Below are 27,726 nucleotides of genomic sequence, written 5' to 3'. Positions count from 1 at the left end.
TTGAAGCTGATGTGGGCAGAGTGTGTGTCAGAATAACCGCCCTGTTTCCTGCAGACACCTTCGCCAACCTGGCATCCATCCCAAGACCCCCAACAAGTTCAAGAAGTATAGTCGGCGATCGTGGGACCAGCAGATCAAACTCTGGAAGGTGGCGCTGCATTTTTGGGATCCTCCACCTGAAGAAGGATGTGATCTGCAAGAAATGTGTGTCTTTATTGCACTCTTGGCCTCTGTTTCTGCGACGTGTGCGGTGACCGATACCGCTTGATCGCCTGTGTGGCACGCTGGCCTCGTACTAAGTGCCCCTGGAAGTTTTCTGAGAGCAGAGTAGCCCGCTGCCCCGGCCTCGTGTCTGTTTTCCCCACGCACACGTGTGTGCCGTTGCGTGGCTGCACAGGTGGTGGAGGGAAGAGTACGCTTCCTGGATTTACTTTTTGTAGCTAGAGAAAGTGGAGCTTGGTGATAAACCTAGTAATATGTGGGCTGTGGTCTATTAAGTTTTAAACTCAACGTTCTGAAAGGTATTTGAGTAACTTATGTTGAACTATGAAAATAAAAGGTCTCTTTTAGTCCAGGAAACCTTTTATCTTTTTCCTGTTGATTTTCTTTCTTTTTTTCTTTTTAAATAGTCTGCATGTCTTTTTTTTTTTAAATGTTTATTTCTGAGACAGAGAGACAGAGCACGAGTGGGGAAGGGGCAGAGACAGAGACACACACAGAATCCGAAGCAGGCTCCAGGCTCTGAGCTGTCAGTACAGAGCCCGATGTGGGGCTCGAACTCAAAAACCGTCACCTGAGCCGAAGTCTGTCGCTCAAGCGACTGAGCCCTGCCCCAGGTGCCCTGTCCCTGTGGATTTTTAAACTGGAGCCTAGTTGGAGAGGCCTGAGGCCTGGGGTTTTGCCCTAGGGTTGTGTCTAGGGTTAGGGTTGGCTGTTGGACAGGGAGCTGGAGAGAATGGTCTTGTACTTGTGCCCTCTTGGAGCACCTCTTCTCAGCTCCCTCCTGACCTGAGCCTCTCCCTTCCTCAGAAACAGATTCGTTCATTTAGCAAACACTAGAGTTTTTGCTTTGTGCTGGGGAAATTAATAAACTCGTGTCTGAAATGATTTTTTAAGGTTTTGTTTGTTTAAGTGCTCTCTGGACTCCATGTGGGGCTCAAACTCAGAAGTCTTCCGCTGCTCCGGCTGAGCCAGCCAGGAGTCCCCGAGATAATTTCTAACATGGCTTTACAGAGTTAGTCTCACAGATGTCATCCTGTCATACAATTTTTCCCACTGTGTCGCTGTTGTTCTGTGCTCTTTATGAGTGGAAAATTGGAAACGTTAGTGATGGTCTGCTGTATGGTTTGTTCTGGTGTGCACCCGCCCCCACTGCCTCCCCACATTGGGCGTATTATTGCTGCTTCTGCCTGGTAGGATGCCCTTGGGGGTGTAGACAGTTGCACCGTAGTTGAGAGCGGGCAGGTTGTGTGCTCTGAGCCAGGTGGATGTCTCCGCTTGCAGTAACTGTAGCCAGCTCTCCCTGTGCTGGTTGACTGGGCAGTACTGGGGCGGGGAGGGTTCATTGAAAACCGTCTCGATGCTTTCAGGAGCAGAGGAGACACGAGTGACCATTGTCAGAGGGCAGCATGGTGTTGATTGTGCTTGTGTTTAGTGAGCAGCCTTGGAGCACCTTCCTGCATCATGTGTCTCCTGGCTTTGGTGACTTACTTACCTGTTTGATTTCACTTCGCAGACATCCTGTGGACCTCGGGGAAATGGAGACTGAATCCGCAGAAAGCAGCTCTGAATCCCAGACAAGCTCTCAGGATAACTTTGTAAGTACCTTTTCTTGGTTTCCAGTTAATTGTTGACAATGTGTGCCACTTTGTAAACTGACATTGAGGCCAGAGTTTGATTTTGCTGCTTATGAGTAAGGGGCTCCTTATCCCTTTCTCCTGTTGTCATTAGAGTATCAGATTGAGTGGAGTCCCTCTGTATTGGCCTTAATCTAGGTTTTTGGTTTGATCCACCTAGTTAGTCCTATCATTTTCATTTTACTTATTCAATTAATTAGTTAATTTGAAGTTTATTGCTTCTCGGCCTTTTGGCTAAGAGAAGTGTAAAGTTTATTTTGAGAGAGAGCACACGCATGTGTGGAGAAGCGGCAGAGAGAGAGAGGGAGACAGAATCCCAAGCAGGCTCCGTGCTGTCATCACAGAGCCCGACACAGGGCTCGATCCCAGGAACTGTGAGATCATGACTTAAACCAAAGCCAAGAGTTGGGTGTTCAACCGACAGAGCCACTCAGGTGCCCCCACCATTTTCAGTTTAAAAGTAAAAAGCCTTGGCCACCCGGGTGGCTTCATTCTCGGTTAAGTGGTTAAGCATCCGGCTCTTGATTTCGGTTCGGGTCATGATCTCACAGTTCCTGGGATCGAGTGCTGCCTTGGGCTCTGTGCTGACAGTGCTGTGCCCGCTTGGGATTCTCTCTGTCTCTTTCTCTCTCAAAATGAAAATAAGCTTTAAGAAGAAAAATGTAAGGCTTTTTTCCCTTTGGTTCCAGTGCTTACGTAGGTCTCGTCACAGGCATTAATTTTAAGCTGTATACAGTTTGTGCTGGTGATTTGTTAGCACAAGAACCGTTTGCTAATTGTTATAAAATAAAGGTGTGTTTTGGGCCTAGGGTTTCCCCCATATTTGCCAATTTTTAAAAACGATGTGTTTTTGGAGAAAAAAACTACAGAGATTAAAAGCAATATATAAAATTATCTCAGCTGTCAGTTGGGTAGTATTGATTGGGTAGCTGTTGGTTGGGTACATGTTCTTCCAGACTTTTCTGCGTGTGTACAAGCAGATATATACATGAGCAGTTATGCTTTACGTGAGGTCATCCTGTGTGAGGTCGTCCTGCACTGTGTTTGAACAGTTCAGAAGCCTATAAAATAAACGTGCATAGTTGCCTTTTTCCCCTTCATCTGTGTCACCTCCTTGGTAAGCCCAGCATAGGTCCATCCCGTCTTGTGGACCCTCTGTTGACCCACTCTTTGTGACCGTGAGGTGAGCAATAAGACAAATGTCAAACAATAGAAGACTAGCAAAGTTATGTTTCTGTCATAAGGTTTTTGAAGACTAATGATGCGGGAAATTGTTGAGATAAGTAAAAACAGGTTTTTTAATGGTAGAATGATCCCAGTTTTATGGATATTTATTCACACGTATGCAGGACTAAAAAGGAACCCATGAAAATGTCAGCTGGTGGTATCCTTAGTTTGGATGAAGAGGAACCCTTGTCCCAGCTCAAGAAACAGATTCTGAACATGCCACCTGCCAAATCAGAAGTTAGAGGGAGATGGCTCAGGCCCAGGGGACAAGGGGAGGGGGGGCCAGACCACAAAGATCAGAGGCAGGGGTCCTCCTGGTGGGAGGTCCTGGGGGGTCCAGGAGGAGGTGGTTCAGAGATGGCTGGGTTTGCTAAAGGAAGAGAAGCCTGGCTGAGTACCTTATTTCATGCTGTGAACACCCAGAACTGTGTGTATCCCTTACCCGCTCTACCAAGTCTGGACACAGCCACGGTGTCACTGTGCTCAGGAAATGCCATGTTGACAGAACACTGTCTCATCAGCATCCACAGTTGGGTTTTCTGGTTGCCCTGATGATGTCCTTATTGTAAGTTGTTTGTTTTTGTTTTTTTTAAATCCACAGTTGAATCAAGGGCTACTTGTCTGAATTGCCATTTCTTACATGTTCTTTAACTTAGAATAGTCTTCCTGCCTTTTCCCCCATGACCTTGGTTTTTTGGGGCGATTCAGGCTAGTTTTTATAATGCGGAATTCCTCATTGGGGAGTTCTGTTTCTTTAAGAACTAGATTCAGATCGAACCCTTTAGGCAAGAATATGACCATGGTGGGGGGTGTACCCAGGCTCCCCCCCAAAATAACTTTTTTTTGTTTTAACTTTCATTTATAACTTTGGTTTAAGTTGGATGAAACATTGGACTTCAGTGGGTTTAAATGCCCTAAACTGTAAACTCTAAGGTTTGATTGTATGACCTTGTAATTAAACTTTTTTAACGAAAAAAGCAACGCCTGTTTATTGAAGCAGTTCAGAAATGCATTACACACCATTACCAAATCCTGCCTTGAGAGCCACTGTTTGCATTTTGTCTAGCTTTTCAGCATCTGTTCTGTGCTTGTAAAAGATGCACGTGGGTGTTCATATCTGGACTTTTTGTTTTACACAGTGCCTCGCGTATGGTACGTAACGGTCCCTTTGGCAGCGCAGTTATTAGAGTGAGCAAAGGCAAAGAGCTTGACGTGCGTTTTCTCTCACTTGATTCCCAAATGTGGGTGTAGGAAGTGGCCCCCGTGTTGGGGGTGAGGTGGGCTGGAGAAGGAGCAGCCAGGACAGATCCTCCTTGGCCGGTGAGCACGTGCCCTGCGGTTTGGTGCGATTCGGCGTCACAAGGCACGGTGCGTGGGTGATGGTAGGCTGAGTCCACTCTGCGGCCCCCTAGGGGTCAAAGGGCCGGGGCTCCGACGCCTTAAAGGTGTCAGCTTTTAGTCAGCCTCTGGTGGGGGTTGCTTAGCGGGTAGGGATTTGACAAATCCACCTCCGAGAAAGTGTGATGTTGCCCGTGAATTTGAAGTAGGTGATGGTTTGAATTCTCTCTCCCAAGCATCCTAGCGCGCATGGACTTTCGGCCTCCGGGGCCGTGGGCTCAGGAGGAGGCAGGCACCCCCTGCCTTGGGGCGCACAGCTTTGGGTTTGGGGCCAGCGGCAGCGAGTCCCACGTGTCTTGGGGGCTAGCCGTGACCGTGCTCCTGTTTTCTAGGATGTGTACTCTGGCACACCCACTAAAGTCAGGCACGTGGACTGCGGAGTGGAGGACGAATTTGACTTGGAAGCTTGTTTAACGGAGCCCTTGAAAGATTTCTCAGCCATGAGCTAACTGGTGCCACCTAGAGGCCACTGGGAGCGAGAGTTGCCTCTGCCCGGCAGGTTGGGGACCGGCCAAGCATGTGTCCTGCATTTGTAACCGGATGGCTTCTGTTCATAGTTCATTATCACATTAGCTCATGGTGAACTGTTATTCTTGCCTTATTTTCTTAAGAAGCGTTAATTTTATGTATAGCGAGTGTATTTTGCATGTTTTAAATTGTAAATGGAACTAAATCCAAGGAAAATTGAACTTGAAAACTTAATTGCTTAATCTCTGCCATTCTCCAAGTTAACCTGACAAACATACTTTTAACTGGTTCTCCACCAGTAAGTTAGACACCCGGTCTCCACTCGTCAGGTGGGTGGTTTGGGTTTAACCACACGCTCACAGGACCAGTCTCATGGCGGCTCTCTTTTCCGGTAGCTGACTGAGTGTTCTCATAATTGGATAACTTGAATATCGTTACGGAAACTTAAATTTTGGGTCTTTTGTCAGTATGTCAAGGTGTGTTTTTTTGCCTCATCCACAGCACTGAATAGTCAAAGTTAGTAAATTGAGCCGTTAAGTTAATGGATTTTATGTAAGTTATACAGTCTTAATTTGGTACTTGTAAATAGCACTAGGGAGGCCTTCCACCCATAACACTCCAAGAGTAAGGCTGCCAGCAGAGGGGCTTAGAATGGATGTTTTTTTACAATCAGTTAATTCACCATGTAAAGTTGCTGTAAATGATAACGTGTACAGATTTTCTGTTCAAATACTCAATTGTAAACTTCTTGTTAAGACTGTTATGTTTCTATTGCTTTTGTATGGAACGATATTGCAAAAATAAAAAGAAAAGAACCTTCTTTAGCTGATTTATTGCCAGCTAGGCGCCTGCTGAGGTAATTCCCACGTTTGGAGGATCTAAGTATCTCCTTGTCACGTGACGCTGGGGGGCGGCACATGGGGGTGAAGGAAGCCTGACCCAGGATCAGGAAACTACCCGGTGAGGACGGGACCTCATGGGTTTGGAGCTCTTGGGGCATCTCTGTCAGGCTGGAACCATCCAGACCTGACGCGGCAGGGCCCGGCCGCGTTTGGCGTGTGACCGGTGGATGTGCAGAGAAGCTGGGGGACGGACCCAGGTTGGACGCTTACGGGGCATCTGGGGTGTCGCGGCCTCTCCCTCTTTCCGAGACAGACCCAGGCTGCACGTTCTACCCTGGAGTGGAGCGGGCCATGGACCTGGGTTTCGAGGGGTGCCCCCCCACCCCACCGCACGTACTTGGTACCCGTACACTTGAAACCCTGGAAACTCTGTCTACGGACCTTGCTGTTCGGCCACGGCCACGTGCCCTAAGGATGGCCCCTCAGAAGTGATGCTGAACTTGCCTCAGGCCAAGGGGGGGTTTTGGCAACTTTGTTCACGGTCTTTCAAAAGGGCAGGAGGCCCTCTTCGTGCCCTTTGTTGGGCCCGTGCCGTGTGTCAGTCCTGGTAGACACTGGAGATGTGCAGGAGACGGGGTGCTCCACAGTCTGCGCTCACGCTCCCGTGGGGACAGAAGATAGCCAATACGGAGTCGGGTTAAGGGGTGAGTGGAGACGGGCAGGGGGCAGGGGGACGCCCGGGAGGCGGGAGGTTGCCATTTTTTTCAGGCTGGGTGAGAGATGCCCGACAAGGTGGCGTGTGAACAGATGTGCTCTCCGGGAAGAACGTCCACCCCAGGAGGCAGCAGACGCAAAGGCCCTGAGGTAGGAGTTTGGTGTACAGACCGTTAGCAAAATCCTCACGTGTGGGACAGAGTTTGTAGCTGGTCAGGAGCTGGCGGGACTTTGGGGAGGAAAGTTCTGGGGGCCGCCTCGGGCTGTGGGGAGACCCAGTGGGGGTGGGTGGGAACATGTGAGAATGTTAGGGACCGGAGCTGAGTGGGTCCTGGCCATGTGGCGGCAGTTCAGCGTGGGGGTGGAAGATGACGGACCGGCTGGTCCGGACAGGATTTCGAGGCGGTGCCGAGGGCACCTCTGCGTCCTGCCACCGAGGCTGGAAGGCAGGGGTGGAGCGGGAAGCCGGTGACGGGGCTTGCGTGCACGGGAGCGGCACCCCTTGGCCGCCTCGCCCTCCGCCTTCCCGGTGGCACGTGGGGCTGACGTTCAGAAGTGGCTTTCGAGCAGACGTCGGCGCGGGGCGGCCGGGAAGGTCGGGTCTGTGACGAAGCCGTGGGCGTGCGGCGTGAGACCGCCGAACGGTAGGACCGAGGCGCTCCGGAGCTGTCCCTCTGCAGGACCCCCGAGACCCGGGGGGCTTGTTTTGGGGAGGCCTGCGCTTGTGGCTCTTGTGTGAGGAATCGTACCCCAAGAGGTTTCCCCGGGGACCCGGAGAGCTTTTGGGAGAATTGGGTTGTTAGAAAGCCGTGAGTTTGGACTGAGAGGCACGGGCAGCAGGAAATGGAAAGGGGCCTTTGGAGCCTCCCGAGTCACCTGGCAGGAAGCGGGCGGAGGAAGGCTCACGGCTGCAAAGAACACACGCTGCCTTCTGTGGAAAAGCGAGAATTCACAGGGTGGACCCGGCAGCCCAGATGCAGAGCCGGGACGCGTGGAGACCCCCTGACGGAGCGGGAGCCGCATGGCTGGTGGCGCCCGTGTCTCCACCCGCTCCGGACGGGTCCAGCCCGGCCCGCTGCTGTGCGGCGTGTGTGGTGGGGGCCGGGGACGGACGGCAGATCCGACGTCTCTCTAGCTCGGAGGCCCTCAGACTGAGAGCCCCTCTCGGGGAGGAGATTCGGGCCTTTGTTTGGGCTGGCGTGGGAGGAGGCGACTTGGAGGCCTTGAGGGGACTGTCCCTAACCTGTGGCCACAGGGTGACGGAAGTGGCCTTAAACGAGGGCGAGGAGGCCGGTTGGCTGGAGCCGGGGTGTGGCACACGTAGACTTGGGCGTTACTCTTGAGTGAGGGGGGCAGCAGGGGACGTGCCCTCTGATTTAGGTTCTAGAAGAATCATTTTGACTGCTAGCTTTTGCTTTGCATTTGAATTCTTGGAGTGCCCTTAAGCGGCAGGGAAGTCACCTTTCAGGCTTTAGTTCTTGCCTTTTAATGCTGTTAACATAATCTAGTATTTTCTGTACGAGGTTACAAATAACCACCGGCTAGAATTGAGTCGTCTTTATTCTTGACTCTTGTACATCGAACCTAGAAGTGTCAGAACTAAATTAAGTTTGTCTGCCATGATTAATTCCAGGCTGATGGCTATCTCGTTCCCATTGGTGACTCATTTCCCTATCTCCCCACGCAGAGATGGGGTCCGCTTATCAGGGCTGTCATCCTCTGTCCCCAACTTACTTTTTTCCTGCATTGTGAACCATTCTTGTTTCTTGCTGGTCTATCTGGATCCTTTCCCTTTGGTAGGAAGACCTCGCCGGAGCCCCTCGGGTGAGTCCGCAGTCTGCCTGAACCAAAAGCCTGCGCTTCTGGCTTTCTGGACCCATGCGGGTGGATCCTCTGGTCAATGGAGTGGTTACAGGGTCTTTTTATTCCAGGTTAGCAAATCTGAAAAGTCTGCTAGGCAAAGTCCTGTCACAGTACTTGGCAAACTGAAAATGCCTTGGCAAGTTAATAGTTGAGCTGCCCTCTTTGAACCTGGATTGGCTGGGTGGGAGGAAGTGCGCCTTTTTAAAAAAGTTGTTTTAATGTTTATGTTTGAGAGAGAGAGTGTGGGTGGGGGAGGGTCAGGGAGAGGGAGACACAGACTCTGAAGAGGGCTCCGGGCTCTGAGCTGTCGGCACAGATCCCGACACGGGGCTCGAACCCACGAACCGCTAGATCGTGACCCGAGTTGAGAGCAAGAGTTGGGTGCTTCACCGACTGGAGCCACCCAGGCGCCCCACCTTTTTGATCCTGAAGCCTGCAGATTTTATTCAAGGGTGGTTTTTGTACGTGTGCCTGCATGCGTGTGTATGTGGTTTCGTGCTGCGTTGTGGCCGTCTTGTTTGCTTTCTAACGTGTAGGCCTCGCTTGGACCTCCGCCACCTCATAAAACTCCCATTTCAAAGACGCGTACGAAATTTTCCGGGAAAATAATCCCCTCAGTGTAGTACAGGGAGCCAGCTCCCCAGATAGCGGCACTAAGGGCTTTGGTGGCTGGAGCTGCAACAGAGGCACTGACTGTGTACGTGTCCTCAGCTCTCCGCCTGGCCTGGCCCGTTGGGGGCCGTTCGGTGTGTGCAGTGGGGCGGGGCGCACACCTGCCACCCAGTCCCAGCTCTGGCTTTTCCAGCTGTGGGGCGGGGCCTTCATGCCCCCATCTATAGACCTGGGGTGACAGCGCCTACCTCGTAGGATGTCTCTAAGGATTAGAGGAGCCAGCGGGTGCCGCATGTTTAAGAACCTGCTGTGGTTGCCGAGGGACCCGTTCAGCGCATGCCCGTAGCCCCGCACGTTGGCTCATTCTTTCACTACCAGTCAGAGCGAGGATGGTCATCAGGCAGGCACTCAGGAAGAGGGATGTCGATTACAGAGACGTGCTAGCCCTTTCTTGGAGGCCGAGAGGTGGTCGGATGTGCCCAGGGAGGGGTCCTGGAGCTACTCCCTCAAGAATGCCAGGCCACGTGAGCAGCGAGTGGCATTTCGCCCGGTGGCCCTGAATGTGATTTTGAGAGTGGTTTTCAGTGTGCTGGCCATCAGTGCACTTGCCGTGCTCCGCAGGGAAAAGGCAGAATTTGAGTTTCCTGAGGAACTTCCTCCCCCTCCTTGGGCAGAACTGCCAGGGTGGGGGCCTGCCGTCGACGCAGGCAGGCCCCTTGCTGCACAGCGGATCTCCCCGGGACTTGGTGGATCACAAGAACAGTATCTCAGTTTCTGTGGCTTAGTTGATCCTCTCGTCCGGTCTCTTGCGGGACTGCAGTCAAGATGTTGGCTCGGGCTGGGGTCTCTTCTGAAGGCTTGACCGGGGAGGGATCTGTTCCAGCCTCACTCTCGTGGCCGTTGGTCAGAGATTGCCCTCTGTTCCTCGGCATGCGGGCTTCTCCACGTGGCAGCTTGCTTAGAGCAGGGCGAGCGAGCAGGTTGCAGCCCAGATGGGAGTCACAGGCTTGTATCGCCTTCTTTTGGAAGTGACAGCCTGTCACTTAGTTTGATTAAGAAGCAAGTCACTGGCCAGCGGGCACTCTGGGAGAGGGGATCGCACGAGAGTGGGTCGTTGGAGCCGTTTTAGAAGTCTGCGCATCTCAGGGGGGCTTGCCGGGCAGGTGGACAGCCACGAGCCACAACCTAGATCTCACATTTGTACAAAGGTTCACTTAAAATGAGCCACAGACCTCCGTGTAAAGTATATAACTTGCAGGAGGTCATTGGGACCTGGGGCTGGGCAGAGTTCTTAAGTCTTGACCCTGAAAGCGTGATCCATGAAAGGAAACATTCTTCAGATATATCTCATCAAAACTAAAAGCTTTTGCTCTGTGAAAGACCCGGCTGCAGGATGGAAAGAAAAACTGCAGACACACATCTGGCCACACATCTGCCCAGGGACTTGCGTATGGAGTATATAAACGGTCCACGCAAAAGTGAAAGAAGTCTAATTAGAAAGTGGGTGAAGGGCACCAGGGTGGCTCAGTTGGTTAAGCGTCTGACTTCGGCTCAGGTCATGAGCTCGCAGTCCGTGGGTTCGAGCCCCGCGTCGGGCTCTGTGCCGACAGCTCAGAGCCTGGAGCTGCTTCGGATTCTGTGTCTCCCTCTCTCTCTGCCCCTCCCCTGCTCGCACTCTCTCTTTCTCTCCCCTTCTCTCTCTCTCTCAAAAATAAAAGTGGGCTAAAGGGTGTAGAGGGAGGTCTCCCCGAAGGGGCGCACGGGGGAGAGTGTGCTGTGTTCCTGGCGTTTTTCCCAGAAGTGAGAACACACATCACACAAAAACCTGGACACAAGCGTTCACATCCCCAAACTGGAGATGACCCAGATGCCCTTCAGCGGGTGAATGGGCAAACCCGGGAGTGCCACCCGGGCGTGCGTGGGTCCCCACAGGGACCGACTGTCCGTGCCGGTGTCCCCGTTGTGAGAGAGTGCTGTAATTTTGCAAGATGCTATCCTAGGGGGACATGACCGTTCACGAAGACCTTCCTGAAACACAGGATTTGAAAGCATGCCACGTTCCTGAATGGCCAGAATGGCCAACCCCAAGACATATGCTTGTAAAATTACTGGACTTGAAAGAAAGAAAGAAAGAAAGAAAGAAAGAAAGAAAGAAAGAAAGAAAAAAAACAAACCTTTGGACATCTTGGAAAAAAAGCACATTACTTACAAGGGAAAGCATTAGATGATCAGACTTCTTGACAAACATGCTTTATGCCAGGAGAAAATGAAGTAGTAGCATGTTTAAGAGATTTGAAGAAAGAAACGTGTCCCAAGGATTTTATATCCAGAAACCTTTCTGGCGTAAAGGGTGCAGAAGGTCACCCACGTGGGAGAAGGCCGAATTCTGAGAACATGCTCCTGGGAGCCCTTCCCGAGGAATGTGCTGGAAGATGGGCTCCGACGGCTAACACGATCAGGGACGCGGTTGTCTTGGCGATCAGCGTGCTACCCGTGCGGTCGGCTGGCGCGCCAACACAAGGTGAGGAGCCTCAGCTCAGGTGCAGAGGGTGAACGCGTGGAGGGTCCTTGCTCTGGCAGCCGCTTGACCAGATGGAGCAGGGAAGGCGGACCACACAGAAAAACGTTTCACGTTCGTAGTGATCCTATCGTGGGTGTCGGCACTCCTCGCACCACCGGGAAGACCCAGGGAGACGTTACGGGGTCTTCCGGCCCCCACGTCTGCTGTGCCCTCCGTGTGGGAGGAGAGACACAGGTACCCGGAGGAGAAGGGCTTCCAGAAGAGCTCTGTGGTGTCCGTGTGCACGGAAAGCGTCAGGAAGTACCGTGGTGTTTGTCGCGGCCAGCTGGGAATGACCCAGATGTCCTCCCGCGGGTTCTGGACACGCTGTGCGTCAAGGCGTCGTGCAGCCTGTGTCCAGCCCATACCTCCCTCCGCTCCGTATCTTATCTGTAACCGGCCACCAGTCTGTTGGGCTTACGTAGCCACATGTCCGTAGTCTGTATCTCCTCCGTATCGTCTTTGTCTCCCCTCCACCTCTTTCTGCCGAAAAGCTCTAGAGACCGTGACCAACCCGGCGCAGTGACCATCCTTTGCCCCCGTACCGCGGTCTTGAAATACCATCGCTCACTCTGAGGGCCTCTTGGAAAAATGGCTGATCCCAGGTGCGGGGCGGGGTGTCCGTGATGAGCCCGGGCCTGTGTCCCGCCGACCGCCCCACGGTTTGAGACTCCAGGAGGGTCACACCCACAGGACTCGGCAGTGACCTGAAGCGATCCCCCAGTGCCCCAAACTGGGACAGTTTGATCTCCAGTGGGGACAAGAGACGCAACGAATTAAAACCCATCGAAATGTTTTAAGTTAAAGAGCTCATAACGATATTTTGGGAAAAGCCAGAAACGGGTCCCTTTTGGAAGACGATGAGGGCCCCGGGGGCGGGGGGGGGGACCACCTGTCTCTGGCCCGACCTAATTGAGCTGTGCCACGGGGTCTGCCCGACTGCTGACCCTCCTGACCGGTCTGGCCCTCCGTTGTGCACGTGTCCGCTGGATGACCTCTCTCGGGGCCCCTTGGAGACTGACACACCCTCAAAACGTGCCCGCCTAGACCAGGATGCAGGGACACTTGCTTTTGCCTCTGTGAATCTTACAGATGACAGTCGTCCCCCTCCTGAGGCACCGGTGGCCCCACCAGATCTCATACGAGGTTAGCTCTCGGGGTGCGTGCGAGCCCTTGGGTCTCACTCCCTGCCCCTCTGTGTGTCCCCTCGCTCTGTACCATCTGGGACTCAGGTCCGGGTTTTCAGGGAGTGACCACAGCTGTACGCATCGTCCGTCCGATGCCCCGTCAGGAAGTTACCCTGAATGAGACCAGGCGGCACGGAGTGGCCTGCTTCCTTTGTGGTCTTGAAGTGACTTCTCAGTTTGGGGGACGCTCTAGTGGCCCTCCCCCACCTTCTGACGGGGTCGGCGCACGGGTTGGAAAGGGACCTGGAGTGTCAGCACGTGTGACTCGCACAGGCACCGGCGTCACTGGCTGCTCGGACCCTGCGGCGGGTGCCGGCCTGCCGTTCGAGCCGCCCCTGGTTTGAGCGGAGGCTGACCCAGGCCCTGGACCTGGCTGCCAGCAGGCAGGAAGTCACGGGGAAGGAGGTCGTGCCGGCCTTTGCCCAGAGGACACAGCAGCCACGTGCTGACCGTGGGCCTCTCCAGGGACAGGCCCTGTGGTCCCGGTCCGTCGCGGTACAAGAGAAGGGACGGATCGCACCTCTGCGGGCCCGAGACCCCAGGGCGACATCAGGTACAGGCACAGGCAGTGTCTGGGCTGTCACCTCCAGGCCCTCCAACTGTTTGTAAAGGAAGTGAGGATTCTGGAGCCAGGCTGATGGCGACTTGGCGAGGAGGAGGGTGTGCGCCTCTTACACAGCCTTGAGATCGAGTCCGCGCTCCGTGCACTTTGCTTGTTTCAAGCGCACGCACGGTTCAGCGGCTCTTAGCACACGCAGGACTGGGGGTGCAGCAGCGCGGCCTGGCCCCTGCCTCGCCTCCGTGTGGCCTGGGTCCCCCGTCCCCGCTGCTCAGGGCGCTGCAGCCCCCGGCTTCCCCCTCGGGTCTGGGCGCCGGCGGCCCCTGCGCAGGCCCACGCTGCTCGCTCACGAGGCACGCGGTGACCCGTGAAGGCTGTCGGGTGCAAGTAAGGAAAGCCGAGGTGATCGTGCGGGGGGTGCAGGGGCAGGGCTGGCTCACTCACACCCAGGGAGCAGCCCAAGGAGGCCTCAGACGTCTACGGATTTCAGTGTAGAACAGGTGCTAGGAGGTGGTTTCGGGGAAAGTTCGCATGACCTCTGGGATGGGGAAGGGAGACGCGCCGGGCAGGAGTGAACGTAAAAGGAGTTTCTGAGGACGGCCTTGGGCCGGGCAAGGGGGGTGGGGGGTGGCTTGGGCAGGAGGGGCCACCACCCTGGGCGGAGGGAGTGGGGTGAACCCTGAGCCCCAAGGCGGGGCGACAGGAACGGGCAGGGACCAAGCTGTGGGAACTGGAGCCCAACGGAAGCTGCACAGCTCGGGTCCAAGACTCAGCCCTTCTTCCCAGGGCTCCAATGCACATCTGTCTCTGAGGGTGATACCCCCGCACCTCCTGTTTATGATTCGGTAATCGTAAAGCAAGAGAAACGGAAGCCAAGGAAAAAGAAAAAGAAGCCACATCATTTCTTTACTACGTAAGTATCAAAAATGAGCGGGCGTCCAGCTGTGGGACCTTCTGGAGAAGGCGGAACCACGGGGGCTACGGGGGGAGGGGAGGGGGGAGGAGGGTGAACAGCCGGAGCCCGGGGCAGCTTTAGGGCAGCGAAGCAGCTCCGTGTGGCGCCAGGGTGGTGGGCGCCTGCCACCACGCGCTCGTCCAGACCCACGGGACGTGCACCACCGAGGGTGACCCTGCTGTGGACTCGGGGTGATGGCGACGCCTCGGCTCCAGCAGGCGCACCGCCCGGTGGGGATGTGGATCGCGGGGGAGGCTGGGGGGGGGGCAGGGGGCGTGGGACATCCCCGTGCCTCCCTCACGTTGCCTGTGAGCCTAGATCTGCTCTCAGAATACTCTTGAGAAAAAAGATGAATGAATGTTAGACACAAGAGAAAAGCCGGAGTCGATAGGTCAGGGGCACCCACAGCATATAAGCTGTTTTTTCCCGTCGTCCTCATCCGCCAAGAGCATCTCCAGGCTGCTTTCTAAAAAGCCGTGTGAGAGAAACCCGGCCAGTGAGGCGCCCGGAGGAGGGGACCCCAGGGGCACGCGAGGCCCACGTGGCACACCCGCAAGGTCCTCTCACCCATCCAGGTGGCCACCATCTACACCTGAACCGGGCCCTCTGGCGTTGCCGCGGGGCTCGGGGCGCTTGCCTTGCCCAGCAGTCAGCCGGGGCGCCCGCTCCAAACTTGCTCTCTTCCTCCCGACAGGGGCAGGGGTCTTTGGGGCGGTACTTTGAAATCGTAAATATCCTGCCCATCCATTGTTTTTAGCGTCTATGTTAGGGTTCTCAAGAGAAAGAGGACCGATACGACATGGGGAGACATGTACGTATATTCCAATATTTGCCCCTTTTTCATACGAGAAGATATATATGTGTTTATGTCAGACAGAATCTGCCCTTCTGTGACTGGCTTATTTCACTGAGCACAGTGTCCCCAGGTTTATCCGTGTCGTGACAGGTCTCAGAACGTCCTTCCTTTTTCAGGCTGACTAATATTCTGATGTATGTATGGATGGGCCACATTTTGTCCGTCCATCCATCCATCCATCGACCCATCAGTGGGCATTTGGGTTCTTTCCACCTTTCGGCTGTTGTGAATAAGGCCAAGAATAGGGTACAAATTTCTCTTCGAGACCCAATTTTAAGTTCTTCTGTGTTTCTGCACCCAGAGGTGGGCTTGCTGGGTCGTGTGCTAATTCTGTTTTTTGGGTTTGGAAGACCCACCCTGCTGCTCCTTGCAGCTGCCTTTTCTTCTTTTATTTTTTAATACTAGGCAATTTTACTTACTTATTTTAATGCTTGCTCATTTTTTAAGAGACAGAAACAGAGTGTGAGCGGGGGAGGGACAGAGAGAGAGGGAGACACGGAATCCGAAGCGGGCTCCAGGCTCCGAGCTGTCAGCACAGAGCCCGACGTGGGATTCAGACTCACGGTGAGATCATGACCTGAGCTGATGTCGGACGCTTAACCAACTGGGCCACTCAGGTGCCCCTCTAATTTCTTTTGAGTTTATTTATTTTGAGAGAGAGAGAGAGAGAGAGAGAGCGCGCAAGCGAGCACTGGAGGGGCAGAGAGACAGGGAGACAGAATTCCAGGCAGGCTCCGCAGGCACGGGGCTCGGACACACGCACCGCGAGATCGCGACCCGAGCTAACGTCAGACACTTAACTGAGCCACCCAGGCTCCCCTAGATTTGTTTTTTTTTTTTTTAAATAGCATTCCTGAACAAGCCTGTGGGAAAATCAAAGGAAACTAATTATAGCGAGCATCTTTAATGAGATGAGCAAAACCACACAGATTGGGTCTGAAGGACACTGACGTTCAAACAGATGAATCTACTCACCCCCCCCCCCCCCCATGCCTTCCACCACCTGGGTCCACCGGGTGTGATGGTGTGTGCAGGTCACTTGGGAGTCGTCTCGCTGGTGCTGCCCCAGGTGCCTCGGCTCCCCTCACCTCCATACCTGCGCCCGGCTCCCTCCCCACTCGCCCGGGCTTCTCCAGGTGTCTCTGCAGGAGCGCTAGTGTTGACAAGGTGTATCTCGGCCTTTTACTTGGTGCACGCGGTTTGTGCGTGTTCCCGCACGGCTCCTGCAAGCGGGCCGGCTGAGGGTGCGTCCCGTGGCGCTGTGTGAGGCGGGGGTCACCGGCTGGCACTTGCCGGGGACCCTGCAGTGGCGGGTGCGACGTGGAGGACCTCCCCCTTTCTAGGCCCGGCTGGGGCAAAGCCCCCCATTCGCTCGCCAGCAGCCCGCGTGGGGTGCAGGTGTCTGGATGGTTGTCTGTCCAGCCGTCTCTTACTGTAAGAGGTGAAAACTGTCACGGAAAGCTTCCCCTTGAGCCCTGGGCCCCAAGCTTCACCTGCCTGAGGGCCTTGGCGGAGCTCCTGCCCTGCGGGCTCGCAGACGGGGACCCTTGCTGCTCCTGGGTGTCCCTGTCCCCACGAAGGTCCTCCTGTCACCCAGCCCGTGCGCACTTCCCCGGAGGAGGGCCTTCCCACACTCTCTGCCAGAGCACAGGATGCATTCTGCAAACCAACGACGCACAAAAGGCCCAGAGCCCAAAGCTCTACGGGCAGCGGGCCGGGAGGGGAGGCCCCAGCGTCTCACACGGCGCAGGTGCAGGCATGGTGCCCCGGCCCCACCCGAGCCCCCTCGCGGTCCGGACGACGGCCCGCTTCCCTGGCCACCCTGGTGTCCGTCGAGGCTGCTGCAGGGCCTGAGGGGGACCCAGACCCAGGCTCTGAGTGGCTGGTTTCCGGGCCTGTCTCGGGCACACACGTTGCAACCTCTCCGTGAGCCTCAGTTTCTCATCTGTAAAATGGGAAGAGGGCATGCCCAGGATTGACGTGAGCCTGAGGGGAAAGACTGGACGCAAGGACACTTGACGGGCCACCAGCTTGCATCAGCATGGTAGGCTGCTCCCATGAGCACCTGGTGGGTAGGCCAGGGCATTCCCCGGGTAAGCCTCTCCCTTCTGGAGCTTTGCTTCTGGCTCAAATGAGGAGTTCTGTTTCTGCCCTCCAGTCAGAAAACCGTTTAGGTCCCCTGTGGCATTTTTTTTTTTTAATTTTTTTTTTTAACGTTTATTTATTTTTGAGACAGAGACAGAGCATGAACGGGGGAGGGTCAGAGAGAGCGAGACACAGAATCTGAAACAGGCTCCAGGCTCTGAGCTGTCAGCACAGAGCCCGACGCGGGGCTCGAATTCACGGACCGCGAGATCATGACCTGAGCCGAAGTCGGCCGCTTAACCGACTGAGCCACCCAGGCGCCCCCCTGTGGCATTTCTAACAAGCTTCCCTCAAAGTCTGGTCTGACAGGCGCTCTGGCATCACAAGTTCAAAGGACTCTGGCAAAGCTGTGTTCCACGTCTCCTTAGAGCTGCCTGGTGACATTAGCACATTGAAGGCTCTGATAAGTCCTGTAATAAGGAAGTCGGTATAAAGTGGAGTTGCCAAGTGTTCCCCGCACTTATTGGACGGCAGGACCTCTTTTGTGAACATCTGTGGACAGTACGTGGAATGAATGCCTGAAAATACTGTGCGTCTTCACTCTGGGAGAAGAGAGGGCAAGTCACTTGAAAGGCTACTGGGCCTCACATCCCCGTCTGCACCTCCCGCTGAGTCCCTCACAGACTTGTCTGTTAGAAGTAGGCTGCACAGAGGAAAGTGACCCGACTCCTGCTTCCGGGTGAGTCGTGGCCTTGGCAGTCTGAGCGTGCGGTGGAGCCCGGCGAGAGCCGTCGGCAGGCTGGGACATTTCCTCGCCTGGCGAGGCCTCAGTGGCCTGTCTGTGGGGTCTCCCAGTGAGGGCTGCTGAGTGGTGGGTGAGCTGGCAGCTGAATGCCGGGAAGGCTGAGGGCTGCGCAGAGGGGGCACGGGAGGGGGATTGTGGGAGCCGTCCTGGCGGCAGCTGCAGCGGCAGCGGGGTGCGGGGGCTCAGCTGAAAACGGGGGCTCGGCCCCACTTGGCTCCTCTCGGACCCCGGCCTGCAGGGTCCTGGCTTCCTCTTCAAATGGGGCTTTTAATTCCTGTGTCAAAGGTCAAGTGAGAGGCCATCCCCTTAAGCATGGAGAGAATTACGAAACCGTGTCAACCTGCGAGGACATTTATCTTCTCGGAGAAAGTCGACGGCCTAAAAAGTCACTTTAAATGTGGCAGAGGCTGGCTGCCTCCCCTCGGAGTTTCCATCAGTGACAACTCCCCGGTGGGACAGGAGGCAGGCAGCAGGGCCAGCAGGCTAACTCCGCCCACCAAACCTGGAGCGCCCTGGCCTAGCCTGCGGTCCAGATTCCGTCCAGTCTGCAGAACTCTACACGCTGTTGTGTCTCCCCTGGGTGATGCTGTGGCACAGAGCATGGCACGTGTGTCACAAGAAGCCTGCAGCCCTCCCCCTATCTTGGGGAAGCCAGGCCCCAAGGCCCAGCCCCATGGGGGTGAAGGGAGGGGAGCCCCTCCTCTGGCTTCACCCCAGCAGGGCCACATTATTCGAAGGCCCTTCCTCCATAAAGCAAAACAAAACAAATATCACATTTTATGGCGGCATTGGTCTAAAGACAAGTAGATTAATACTATATATCACAATTTATTTTTTATTTTTTTAAATTTACACCCAAATTAGCATATAGTGCAACAATGATTTCAGGAGTAGATTCCTTAGTGCCCCTTCCCCATTTAGCCCATCCCCCCTCCCACAACCCCTCCAGTAACCCTCAGTTTGTTCTCCATTTTTAGGAGTCTCTTCTGTTTTGTCCCCCTCCCTGTTTTTTATTAGTTTTGTTTCCCTTCCCTTATGTTCATCTGTTTTGTCTCTTAAAGTCCTCATGAGTGAAGTCATATGATTTTTGTCTTTCTCTGACTAATTTCACTAGCATAATACCCTCCAGTTCCATCCACGTAGTTGCAAATGGCAAGATTTCATTATTTTTGATCACCGAGTAATACTCCGTTGTATATATATACACCACATTTTCTTTATCCATTCATCCATCGATGGACAGTTGGGCTCTTTCCATACTTTGGCTATTGTTGATAGTGCTGCTATAAACGTGGGGGTGCACGTGTCCCTTCAAAACGGCACACCTGTATCCCTTGGATAAATGCCTAGTAGTGCAATTGCTGGGTCGTCGGGTAGTTCTATTTTTAGTTTTTTGAGGACCCTCCATACGGTTTTCCAGAGGGGCTGCACCAGCTTGCATTCCTACCAACAATGCACACAATTTTTTCTTTGACCTAAAGTTTCAGTTTTCTTGGGACTTCCCTTTGCTCCCAGCTCAGCCTACTCATCTGTAACACGGGGACGATCTAATACCGTCCCGTGGCTAATGCCTAGTGGGAGCCTGACAGGTGGCACTGCCATGACACAAAACCCACGGCCCATGGGAACATGCATCCCATCGCGTTGGACTCCCACACATGGGCACCAAGACCCAGTGGTGACCTCCAGGCTGCCACTCCGTCCCCACAACTTTGTCCCTGGCTGCAGGAGTTTTACGTGAGATCACCAAGCCGGTGAGAGACATTAATGTGGCACAGACTGTCTTGTTCCACTGGAAGCGTTTAGGATTTATCCAAATAAGGGCTGAGAGGGGCAGCCTTTTCAATAAGCACAAAGGTGCCCTCGGTGACTCGAGGTGGTCATCAGGGGTCAGGGTGAGCTAAGACTTCTCCCGGCACAGGTGCCCTCAGGTATCTGAGCCCTGCTCTGGCCTGGGTCACTCAGCCACTGGCCCTTGGCTGCCCTGGCTGGTGCTGACTGAGTCTCGGAGGGCCGAGAAGGACAGCAGTGAAGACCTGTGGCTTTGCAGGCCTGCCAGTGGAGATGGCCTGGGCACCTGCGTGCCAGCACCTACCCCCATGGCCCTCAGGTGTCGCCGGTGCTGCCCCTGCACCAGCCACACGGGCACTCTTGCTCTTCCAGACGGCCACAGGCTGCATCTTTCCCAGCCTGGCAGCAGCCGGCTTGGCCCCAGAGCCTGTACAGGCCAGGCCCTGCCTCGCCAGGCCCAGAACCTGCCTCGCCAGGCCCAGAACCTGCACCTCCCCTTGCCCAATCCCACGCTGCTGGGAGGTTCACGCTTCCACCTCCTTTGGGGACTTCCTAAATGCTGCTCCCTCTTCTGCCCTGTTGATGCCTTCTACCAGGGGCCTCCTACATCTGTCTGGCCTCAGGGCCTGCACAGGGCCCGGCCAGTGGAGCCCCCTCCTCAATTCCGCCCCTGCCCCCAGGCCGGGGTGAGCACACCAGTGGCAGGCAGGCAGCTTCCTGTCCTCTCCTCCTCACCAGCCCCAGGTTAAGCTCTGGACCACTTGGTCCCAAAGGCCTCTCCCAGACCTAGTGACTCCTCCCGGCTGAGGAGTGTCCTCCCGCCTGTGCCCTTTGAATGAAACCCACAGAGGCATTGCCTATGCAGAAGGGCAGGAGCTCCTGGCTGCCCCTGAAGCTTGATACAGCGCCTGCTATGGGGGCCTGGGGCAGTCAGGGGCCGCCTCCGACCAGGCAGGGACCCCTTCTGGGAGGGTAGGCGTTTGCTGGCCGCCCAGCCTCACACCCTAGAGACCCCCAGGGGTCCAGACACAGCGGGCCATTGTGCTCAGGCTGGCGGGAGCCCCGCTTCTCTCTGCCGCTCACACGGGGCAAATCTGGACGAGACCCGAGAGGGCCAGCGCCTTGCCCAAGGTCACACCGCGGGTCGCAGGCAGGGCAGGGATGGGTACTCAGGCTGCGGCCTCGGCGGCGTACGGTCCGGGAGTGGGGACCCTAAATGGCCAGATTGACGGCGGGGTCAGACCCTTCCCGCTGGCCCTGATCGAGCGCCCCCTCCTCCGCCGCAGGTCGCCACCGCCGCCAGGCTTCGCGGCCGCGTCCGGCGACCTCACCTCCAGCGCAGGCTGGCGAGCGCGCGGTGGGCGGGGCTCCGATCTGAGGGCGGGGCCAGGGTGGTGTCCTCGCCGGCGGCGGGCGGAGCTGAGGGCGGGGCTCCGAGAGGCCGCTCCCGCCCTCCGCGCAGGTCCGCCCTGACATTGCGTGCAGGCCCCGCCCCCCGGGCGCGCGGCGGAGGCAGCGGCAGCGGCGGCCAATGAGCTGGGCAGGAGGGGCGGGGCGCCGGTCGCGCGGGTGTTCCGTCGGGGCTGAGGCGCTGGGTTCCCTGCGGGAGGAGCGCGGCGGGCGAGGCTCCTGCCGGGTGTGCGCGCCCGCCCGCCCGCGTGTGCGCGCCCGCGCGTGAACTTGCGCCCCGCGGTCCCCGCCGCTGTCAGCGCGCAGATCCCGGCCGGCGCGGCCCCGTGCTTTCTCAGATCCGCGTCAGCGTCGAGCGCTTTCGCGGCTGGACTCGGAGAGCGAGGCGGGCGGTCTGCGAGAGCGCGGGGCCTCTGGGACTCGCGACCCGGCGTGGGGTCTCCTGCCTCGCGCACGGGCCCTCAGGCCAACCCGGGTCCCCCGCGCCCCTCCCCCACCCCGCCCTCCGGCTGTCAGCGGCCGCGCTGCCTCTCGCGGACCGGACACGCGCGGCTCCGGAGGGTCCTGCGCTCCGGGGCTGGTCGTCTTGTAGCGAGAGGGAGCAGGAAGGTGGACGTGCCAACCCGTGAAGGGAGGGGACCCTGGGGGCGGATTCCAAAGCCGCCTGCCCTGCGTAGACCGGCCAGGCGTGAGTCCGGAGGCTGCGCGCTGAGAACAAGGCGCCTGGGCGGGTCACTGTCCTGCCGGGCCCTACCTGTGTCCGCCCGATCACGTCTCCAGCGGGGCTTCGGGAGCTTTTGCATTTTATCATGGGGTGCCTCTGCTTGGTCCCAAAGCTGCCCCCACGTTACATATTTCTGGATTTTCTTTCTGAAACTCAAACTTGACCCCTCCCTTACGTTTAGAGAGGTCTCTGAGCACCAAGAGCTTTTGAAGATGGGTTAGTTTGGGTTCATTCCACCACGTTAAGGGATCTGAGCTCATACATTCTGCTTCTTCAGACAGTCCGCTGTCACCTCACGGCCTCTTGAGTGTGTCCCTGATCAAAGCAGGTCCAGGAAGGGAAGTGAAATTGCCCTGAAAGAGAAATAAAAGTAGAAATTGTTTAGAAACAGTGGCTTGAAAGAAAATCGGGGCAGTTTGTGCAGGAATTCTAGACAGTGATTCTTTCAGACAATTCTCCTACTTCCAGTCTTCATATTATTTCCCAGGTCTGGTGCCATCGTCCACCTCCTAAGTCCCCTTTGTGCTGTGAGCAGTGGTGGGGTCAGTTGTGGCGCCCTCCCGTGGCTTGAATGATTCCCCTGGCTTTCCTCGCTGCCCATGAGCTTAGAACTTGGTTCGGAAGTTCTGTCCCTCTGTTGTGCCCTGGGATGGCACTTTGAGGGTCCTACTGCTAGGGGGGCAGCGTGTGGTGGGAATGGGAGCCGTCAAAACGATTCTGCCCTTTGGATGGATCATTATATTTTCTTGGCTTGCGTTGGATTTGGGCACCATGGAAAAGAGAACAGTTCTCACTGTTACTGGAAACATGTAATGGAGAAAACACCAAAGTTATTGTCATATATTTTTTTAAGTGGATCTATTGGGACCTTTCTTAGTTACACAAGGAGATTGTCATCCTTTTACTGGTAGATAAAGGGACCAGGAGAACACTTAGAGATAGTTTTCACAGGTGCCTTGCAAACATTCTAAAACAACTTTTTTTTTTTTTTTTTTTTTTTTTTTAAGTAGGCTTCATGCCCAGGGCAGAGCCCAATGCAGGGCTTGAACTCATGACCCTGAGATCAAGACCTGAGTTGAGATCAAGAGACGGGCACTTAATTGATTGAGCCACACAGGTGCCCTGAAAACAACTTTTTTAAAAAACAGCCAATTGAAAATTTTACATACACCCTTTTGGCTTTTTCTGAAGTGATATTTCCTGAAGGAAAGTTGAGTTTCACAGTCTTTTGAGCATTTGTTTTTTTTTTTTTTTTTTTTTTTAATTTTTTTTTTCAACGTTTTTTATTTTTATTTTTGGGACAGAGAGAGACAGAGCATGAACGGGGGAGGGGCAGAGAGAGAGGGAGACACAGAATCGGAAACAGGCTCCAGGCTCCGAGCCATCAGCCCAGAGCCCGACGCGGGGCTCGAACTCACGGACCGCGAGATCGTGACCTGGCTGAAGTCGGACGCTTAACCGACTGCGCCACCCAGGCGCCCCTGAGCATTTGTTTTAAGTGGCCATATTTAAGTGTGTCCCAGGGACCTGGGCATTTTCACATGTGTTATGTCATTTAATTCCTTGTGGCCTCATCAAGCGGGTAATTCTTTACTGTTTTCAGCGCAGAAAAGTAGACCCCGAGAGGTGGAGTCACCTGCTTAGGAGATCCCAGCGAGTCTGAACATGGTCTTTCTTCCAGCCAACTGGAGCCCTCCTTATGGCCTAGCTGTCAGAATGAAGTTACTTGCTGTGGCTTTTCTTCTTCAACGTGGGACAGTTCCCACCTATTGGTAGACAGGGGACAACGGTAATCTCTATTTTAAGATGTGAGTTTTCTTTCCTTTGTTGATTTGCAAAGGTATCACTTCAAAGACGTTTTCGTGCACCTTTAAGTTATGCCTTCGGCTGTCCAGACCCTCTTGTGGGTGTTAATGTTAGCAAGATGTCGCTTCATTAGGTCGGATGACTTTTATCTCTCTTTGCTTTGAAGTCTTTACAAAAAGATTTCAATGGTCTTGCACAGTTTATCAACACCACCAGCTTTGTGGCACCAACACAGAGCTTTAGCCGAGGCTTTTCTAGGAGCCGCTGATATGACATCCAGATGTGTCCGTTCAGGAAGGCGCTCAGCCCCTGGGACGGAGCCGTGCCCCTCTGCTCCACCGATGGCGACAGCTGTGATTTCGAGGTCCGCAGTAACCGCCTGCATGGCTTATCCCCCCGCAGTGTGAGTGTGAGCACACTCCTCTCCCCTTCCTGCCCAGCATCCGTGTGACGCAGGAGTGAGGCTTAGGTCTGGCTCCAAACTTTGGCTCCATTCGCTTTGTTAAGTGTCACCGCTTTACTTATTTTCGCAGCGTTACCAAAGCCTCCAGAGTTGGTGGCTTCAAACAACAGTAATCGTTCATTATTGCTCATGCTGTCAGGGGCTCAGAATTCCCAGGCAACTTGTCTGGCAGCCTCTGCTCGGGTTGGTCGGTGGGGGCTGGGGCTGGAGCATCCCTTGAGGGCGTCCCCGCTCCTGTGGGTACCTGGGGACCCGCGCTGGGAGCAGCGGCGGCCCCGGGCTCTCTATCTCCCCAGAGTGGTGGCTTTGGGGCGCGTCCTGTAAGAGAGCCTGGCGGTCGTAGCGCCTTTCCCACTTTGGCCTTGGAAGTCGCCTCACCTCTGTCCATGTTCAAGGGGCCATGTTCAAGGTGAACTGCCTCATGTGGGAGCCGGGCGGAAGGCTCTGCGGCTGCATGGGCTCAGACCACACACGGCTGCTTTCCTGCCAGACCGCGAGGTTGCTTGCGTGCTCTCTGAGAGAAAACTCGAGACCTGGGCCTGGATCTGCTGCGTGAGCGGTGAGCTCATGAGTCTGCAGGGTGCTCCTTTAGGAATGCATGCCGCCGAACAGTATCGGTGGGTTTGACTGTTGTCTTTTTCTGTGAAAACCCACCCTGGGCACCTGGTGATTTGGGGCTGTAGAATGGGCCCGGCCCTAGCCTTTCATTACTGGGGATGGTTGCTGACCGTGAACTCTGGGGCAGGCTCCGGGCACAACAGGCTAGGCAGGTACTTCAGCTGTTCTCTGATTTTGTGCTTTGGAAACCATCCTGGAGGAGCTGGGGTGGGCCGTCCAGAGCCCGGACTTGAGCTCAGGTGTCTGACTTGCAGCCAGTGAGGGGGTCCAGGTGGGGTGCCAGCTAGGCCTCTGCCTGGGACTCAGGAGGCAGAGAGGGGGTTGGTCCGTCTGCCAGGCTCCCGCTGCGGGGGGCCACCTGGAGGGGACTGCGGCTGTGTGAAGCCCTCTGCGGGGAGGCAGTCCCCTCTCCCTCTCCGCGTGAGTGGAGAGCCAAGGTGACAGGCACGGAGCAAGCCTCCACCCTGATCTCAGAGACCAGAACAAGCAGAGAGGATGGGGGAGCTGAGCCGGTGCAGCAGTAGCTGCTGAGGGACGGGGTGTGGGCGTCCCCTGCGCCCAGGTGCCCTGCTCAGGAAGCTGCCACCCACACCTGAGCGGGGCTGGAGGTCCAGAAGGGCTGAAGGGTGGCCCCAGGCCTCTGACCAAACGAAGCGTGTTGGTCGAGTTTCATCGTTCTTTGGGGGGGTTTGGGCAGGGGTTTGCACTGGGCAAAGACTGTGTGTGAGGACGGCCTAGTCAAGGGGTCATGTAGCCATTTGTGGCGGTTCGGACATGTGGGACCTGGTATAGGGACGTGTTGCCAAGATCTGCACCCTCTTCTTCCTCACCGTCTGGAGAATGTTCTGGAACGTGCAGGGTACCATCGTACACGGGTTATTAGATGTCGACAGAAGTAAGTGTGGCGCTGAGAGGTGAACGCGGCCACGGAGCGGAGCTGGTGGCGCGGACCCTCCGTGGGTGAAAGAAACGGCGGGATTGGTGTTTAGACCGCGCGTTGCCATGGTAAAACATCTGTGGCTTATTAGCAGCTGAACTGTGTCACCTAAGGGTCCAGATGTTGACGCCCTCACTCCAGTGTCTCAGAGTGTGACCTTGCTGGGAAACGGGGCGCCGCACCAAACGTGGGATGAGAAGGAGGAGCCGGTACTGGATGGGGCGGGGCCTTAGAGGAAGGGGTGTGGCCACAGACACAGGGTCCTGCCCCCACTGGCCCTGGAGCCGCCAGAAACCCCCCGGAGGGCCGGGGTCACGGCCTCCCAGCGTCTTCGCAGGGAGCGTGGTCCTGCCCACGCCTCGACCCCCACGCTTGTGGCCTCCGCGCCGCGACATCGAAGCTCTCCGCTGTGCTGAGCCGCCTCCTCCGTGGCCCTCCGATACGACGTCCCCAGGGCACTCGTGTACCTTTGCAAGTGCTGCCTCTGACTCTGTTAATCAACTGAAACGGACAAACAGAAATAGAGCCCGCTCGGGTGCCCTTTTCGGAGGTAGCTTCCCAGAGAATGAGAGGGCCACAGAAGCCAGCTAAGGAGTCCCAGTGCACGCGGGGGGCTGGCGTCTGCACCCGGGCCAAGTCCGCGGAGAGGGCGCGTCCCACAGCACCTCGCGTGCAGCGACGGGAGGGAGGAGCCGGGTGTGTAGATGACGCGCCGCGGGCCAGCCTGAGGATCGTGGCCTCTGTCCTCCAGCCACGGAGGGGGTTTCTGGGGCTTGGGGCTCCGGCTTGCTTCCTTTTGGGCTGGTTGGGGGGCACCAAGTGCCGGGAAGGGACAGCCCGGCCCCCGGAGGTGGGGTGCAGTGGGCGCGGTGGGGGACCCCAATCAGTGGTCTGCTTGCACAGAAGGACCAGCGCCTCTAAGGCGGGTGCTGTGTGGCTGCAGGGGTGAGACAGTTAAGGGAGGACGTGGGGTCACAAAGGACGGCTCCCAGCACGCGGAGCCACAGCGGGTGTCCGAGCTCAGGTGTGCTTCCAGAAGTGCCCAGGAGCCCAGACACGCGTCCTGCGTCGGTCCTCGTAGCTCTCGGGCTGGAGCCCCATGCCCGCGCTTCACCCCTGTCTGTCCGTGAGCCAGCTGGTTCTCTCACCGGCACCCGTTGTGTGGGCCCCGAGCCGAGTCTGGGCTTTGCCTCCCTCTTCCTGGCACCTCCCGGTCAGCGTCGGTCTCGGCTTCCTTGTCTGAGCCTCTCTGAGCCCCCGAAACTGGCTGCCCTGCTGCTTGCTTCCTTCTCCACACCTGCCTCCAGCGGTCATTGTTTGTCTCGTGCCTTTCCCGAGGGCAGCACACGTGTCCGCAAGGCCAGGTCGCCATCCTGAGCTGCGCTGTCCCTGGCTTTTCCCGCGGACCGTGACTGCATCACGCGTTATGACCATGACATCCCCTCCTGATGGTTTGATTTATTTTTCTTTTAATTTTTTTAAATGTCTATTTATTTGTGAGAGAGACAGAGCACAAGTGGGGGAGGGGCAGAGAGGGAGACACAGAATCCGAAACAAACTCCAGGCCCCGAGCTGTCAGCACAGAGCCCGACGCAGGGCTCGAAATCACAAACCGCGAGATCATGCACCTGAGCGGAAGTTGGACGTTTAACTGACTGAGCCACCCGGGCGCCCTGAGGGTTTCCTTTTTCTTTCTGTGTGGACGTGTGGTGGGCCTGGTGGCCTTTCTGGAAATGGCTGTCCTTTGTCCACCATCGGTCAGCAGGTTTCCCACTCTCACTTCAGCCCCAGGTGGGGAGGCCAAGGCTTACACGGAGGAGCTGGCCTGCCCAAGTCCCTGGGGAGCACTGTGGGGACACCGTGGGGGACTGTGGGGGGCCCGAAGGTCCGTGGGAGTGCCGTGGGGGGGCTGTGGGTCTGTGGGGTGCCATGAGGGGCAGTGGTGGGGGCTGCAGTTCCGTGGGGGTACTGTGGGGGATGGTGGGGGCCG

At 56.0% G+C, this 27,726-nt stretch overlaps 1 protein-coding gene across 6 annotated transcripts in view; it reads left to right on the top strand.

The window, feature by feature from the left end:
* SLBP (stem-loop binding protein) overlaps positions 1-27,726 on the top strand; it is a 76,562-nt gene that overhangs the window by 8,694 nt on the left and 40,142 nt on the right. For 3 of the 6 annotated variants that reach the window (XM_049630155.1, XM_049630153.1, XM_049630152.1), the window contains 2 exons: positions 55-204; positions 1,736-1,817. In XM_049630155.1, the coding sequence (XP_049486112.1) occupies positions 55-204; positions 1,736-1,817 (232 nt within the window). The other 3 variants (XM_049630156.1, XM_049630154.1, XM_049630157.1) reach the window with 2 other exon arrangements.

The sequence above is a fragment of the Panthera uncia genome, chromosome B1, assembly GCF_023721935.1.
Source record: "Panthera uncia isolate 11264 chromosome B1, Puncia_PCG_1.0, whole genome shotgun sequence".
NCBI lineage: Eukaryota > Metazoa > Chordata > Mammalia > Carnivora > Felidae > Panthera > Panthera uncia.
The sequence above is the reverse complement of the archived record's forward strand: the minus strand, read 5'-3'. Positions and strand labels throughout refer to the sequence as shown.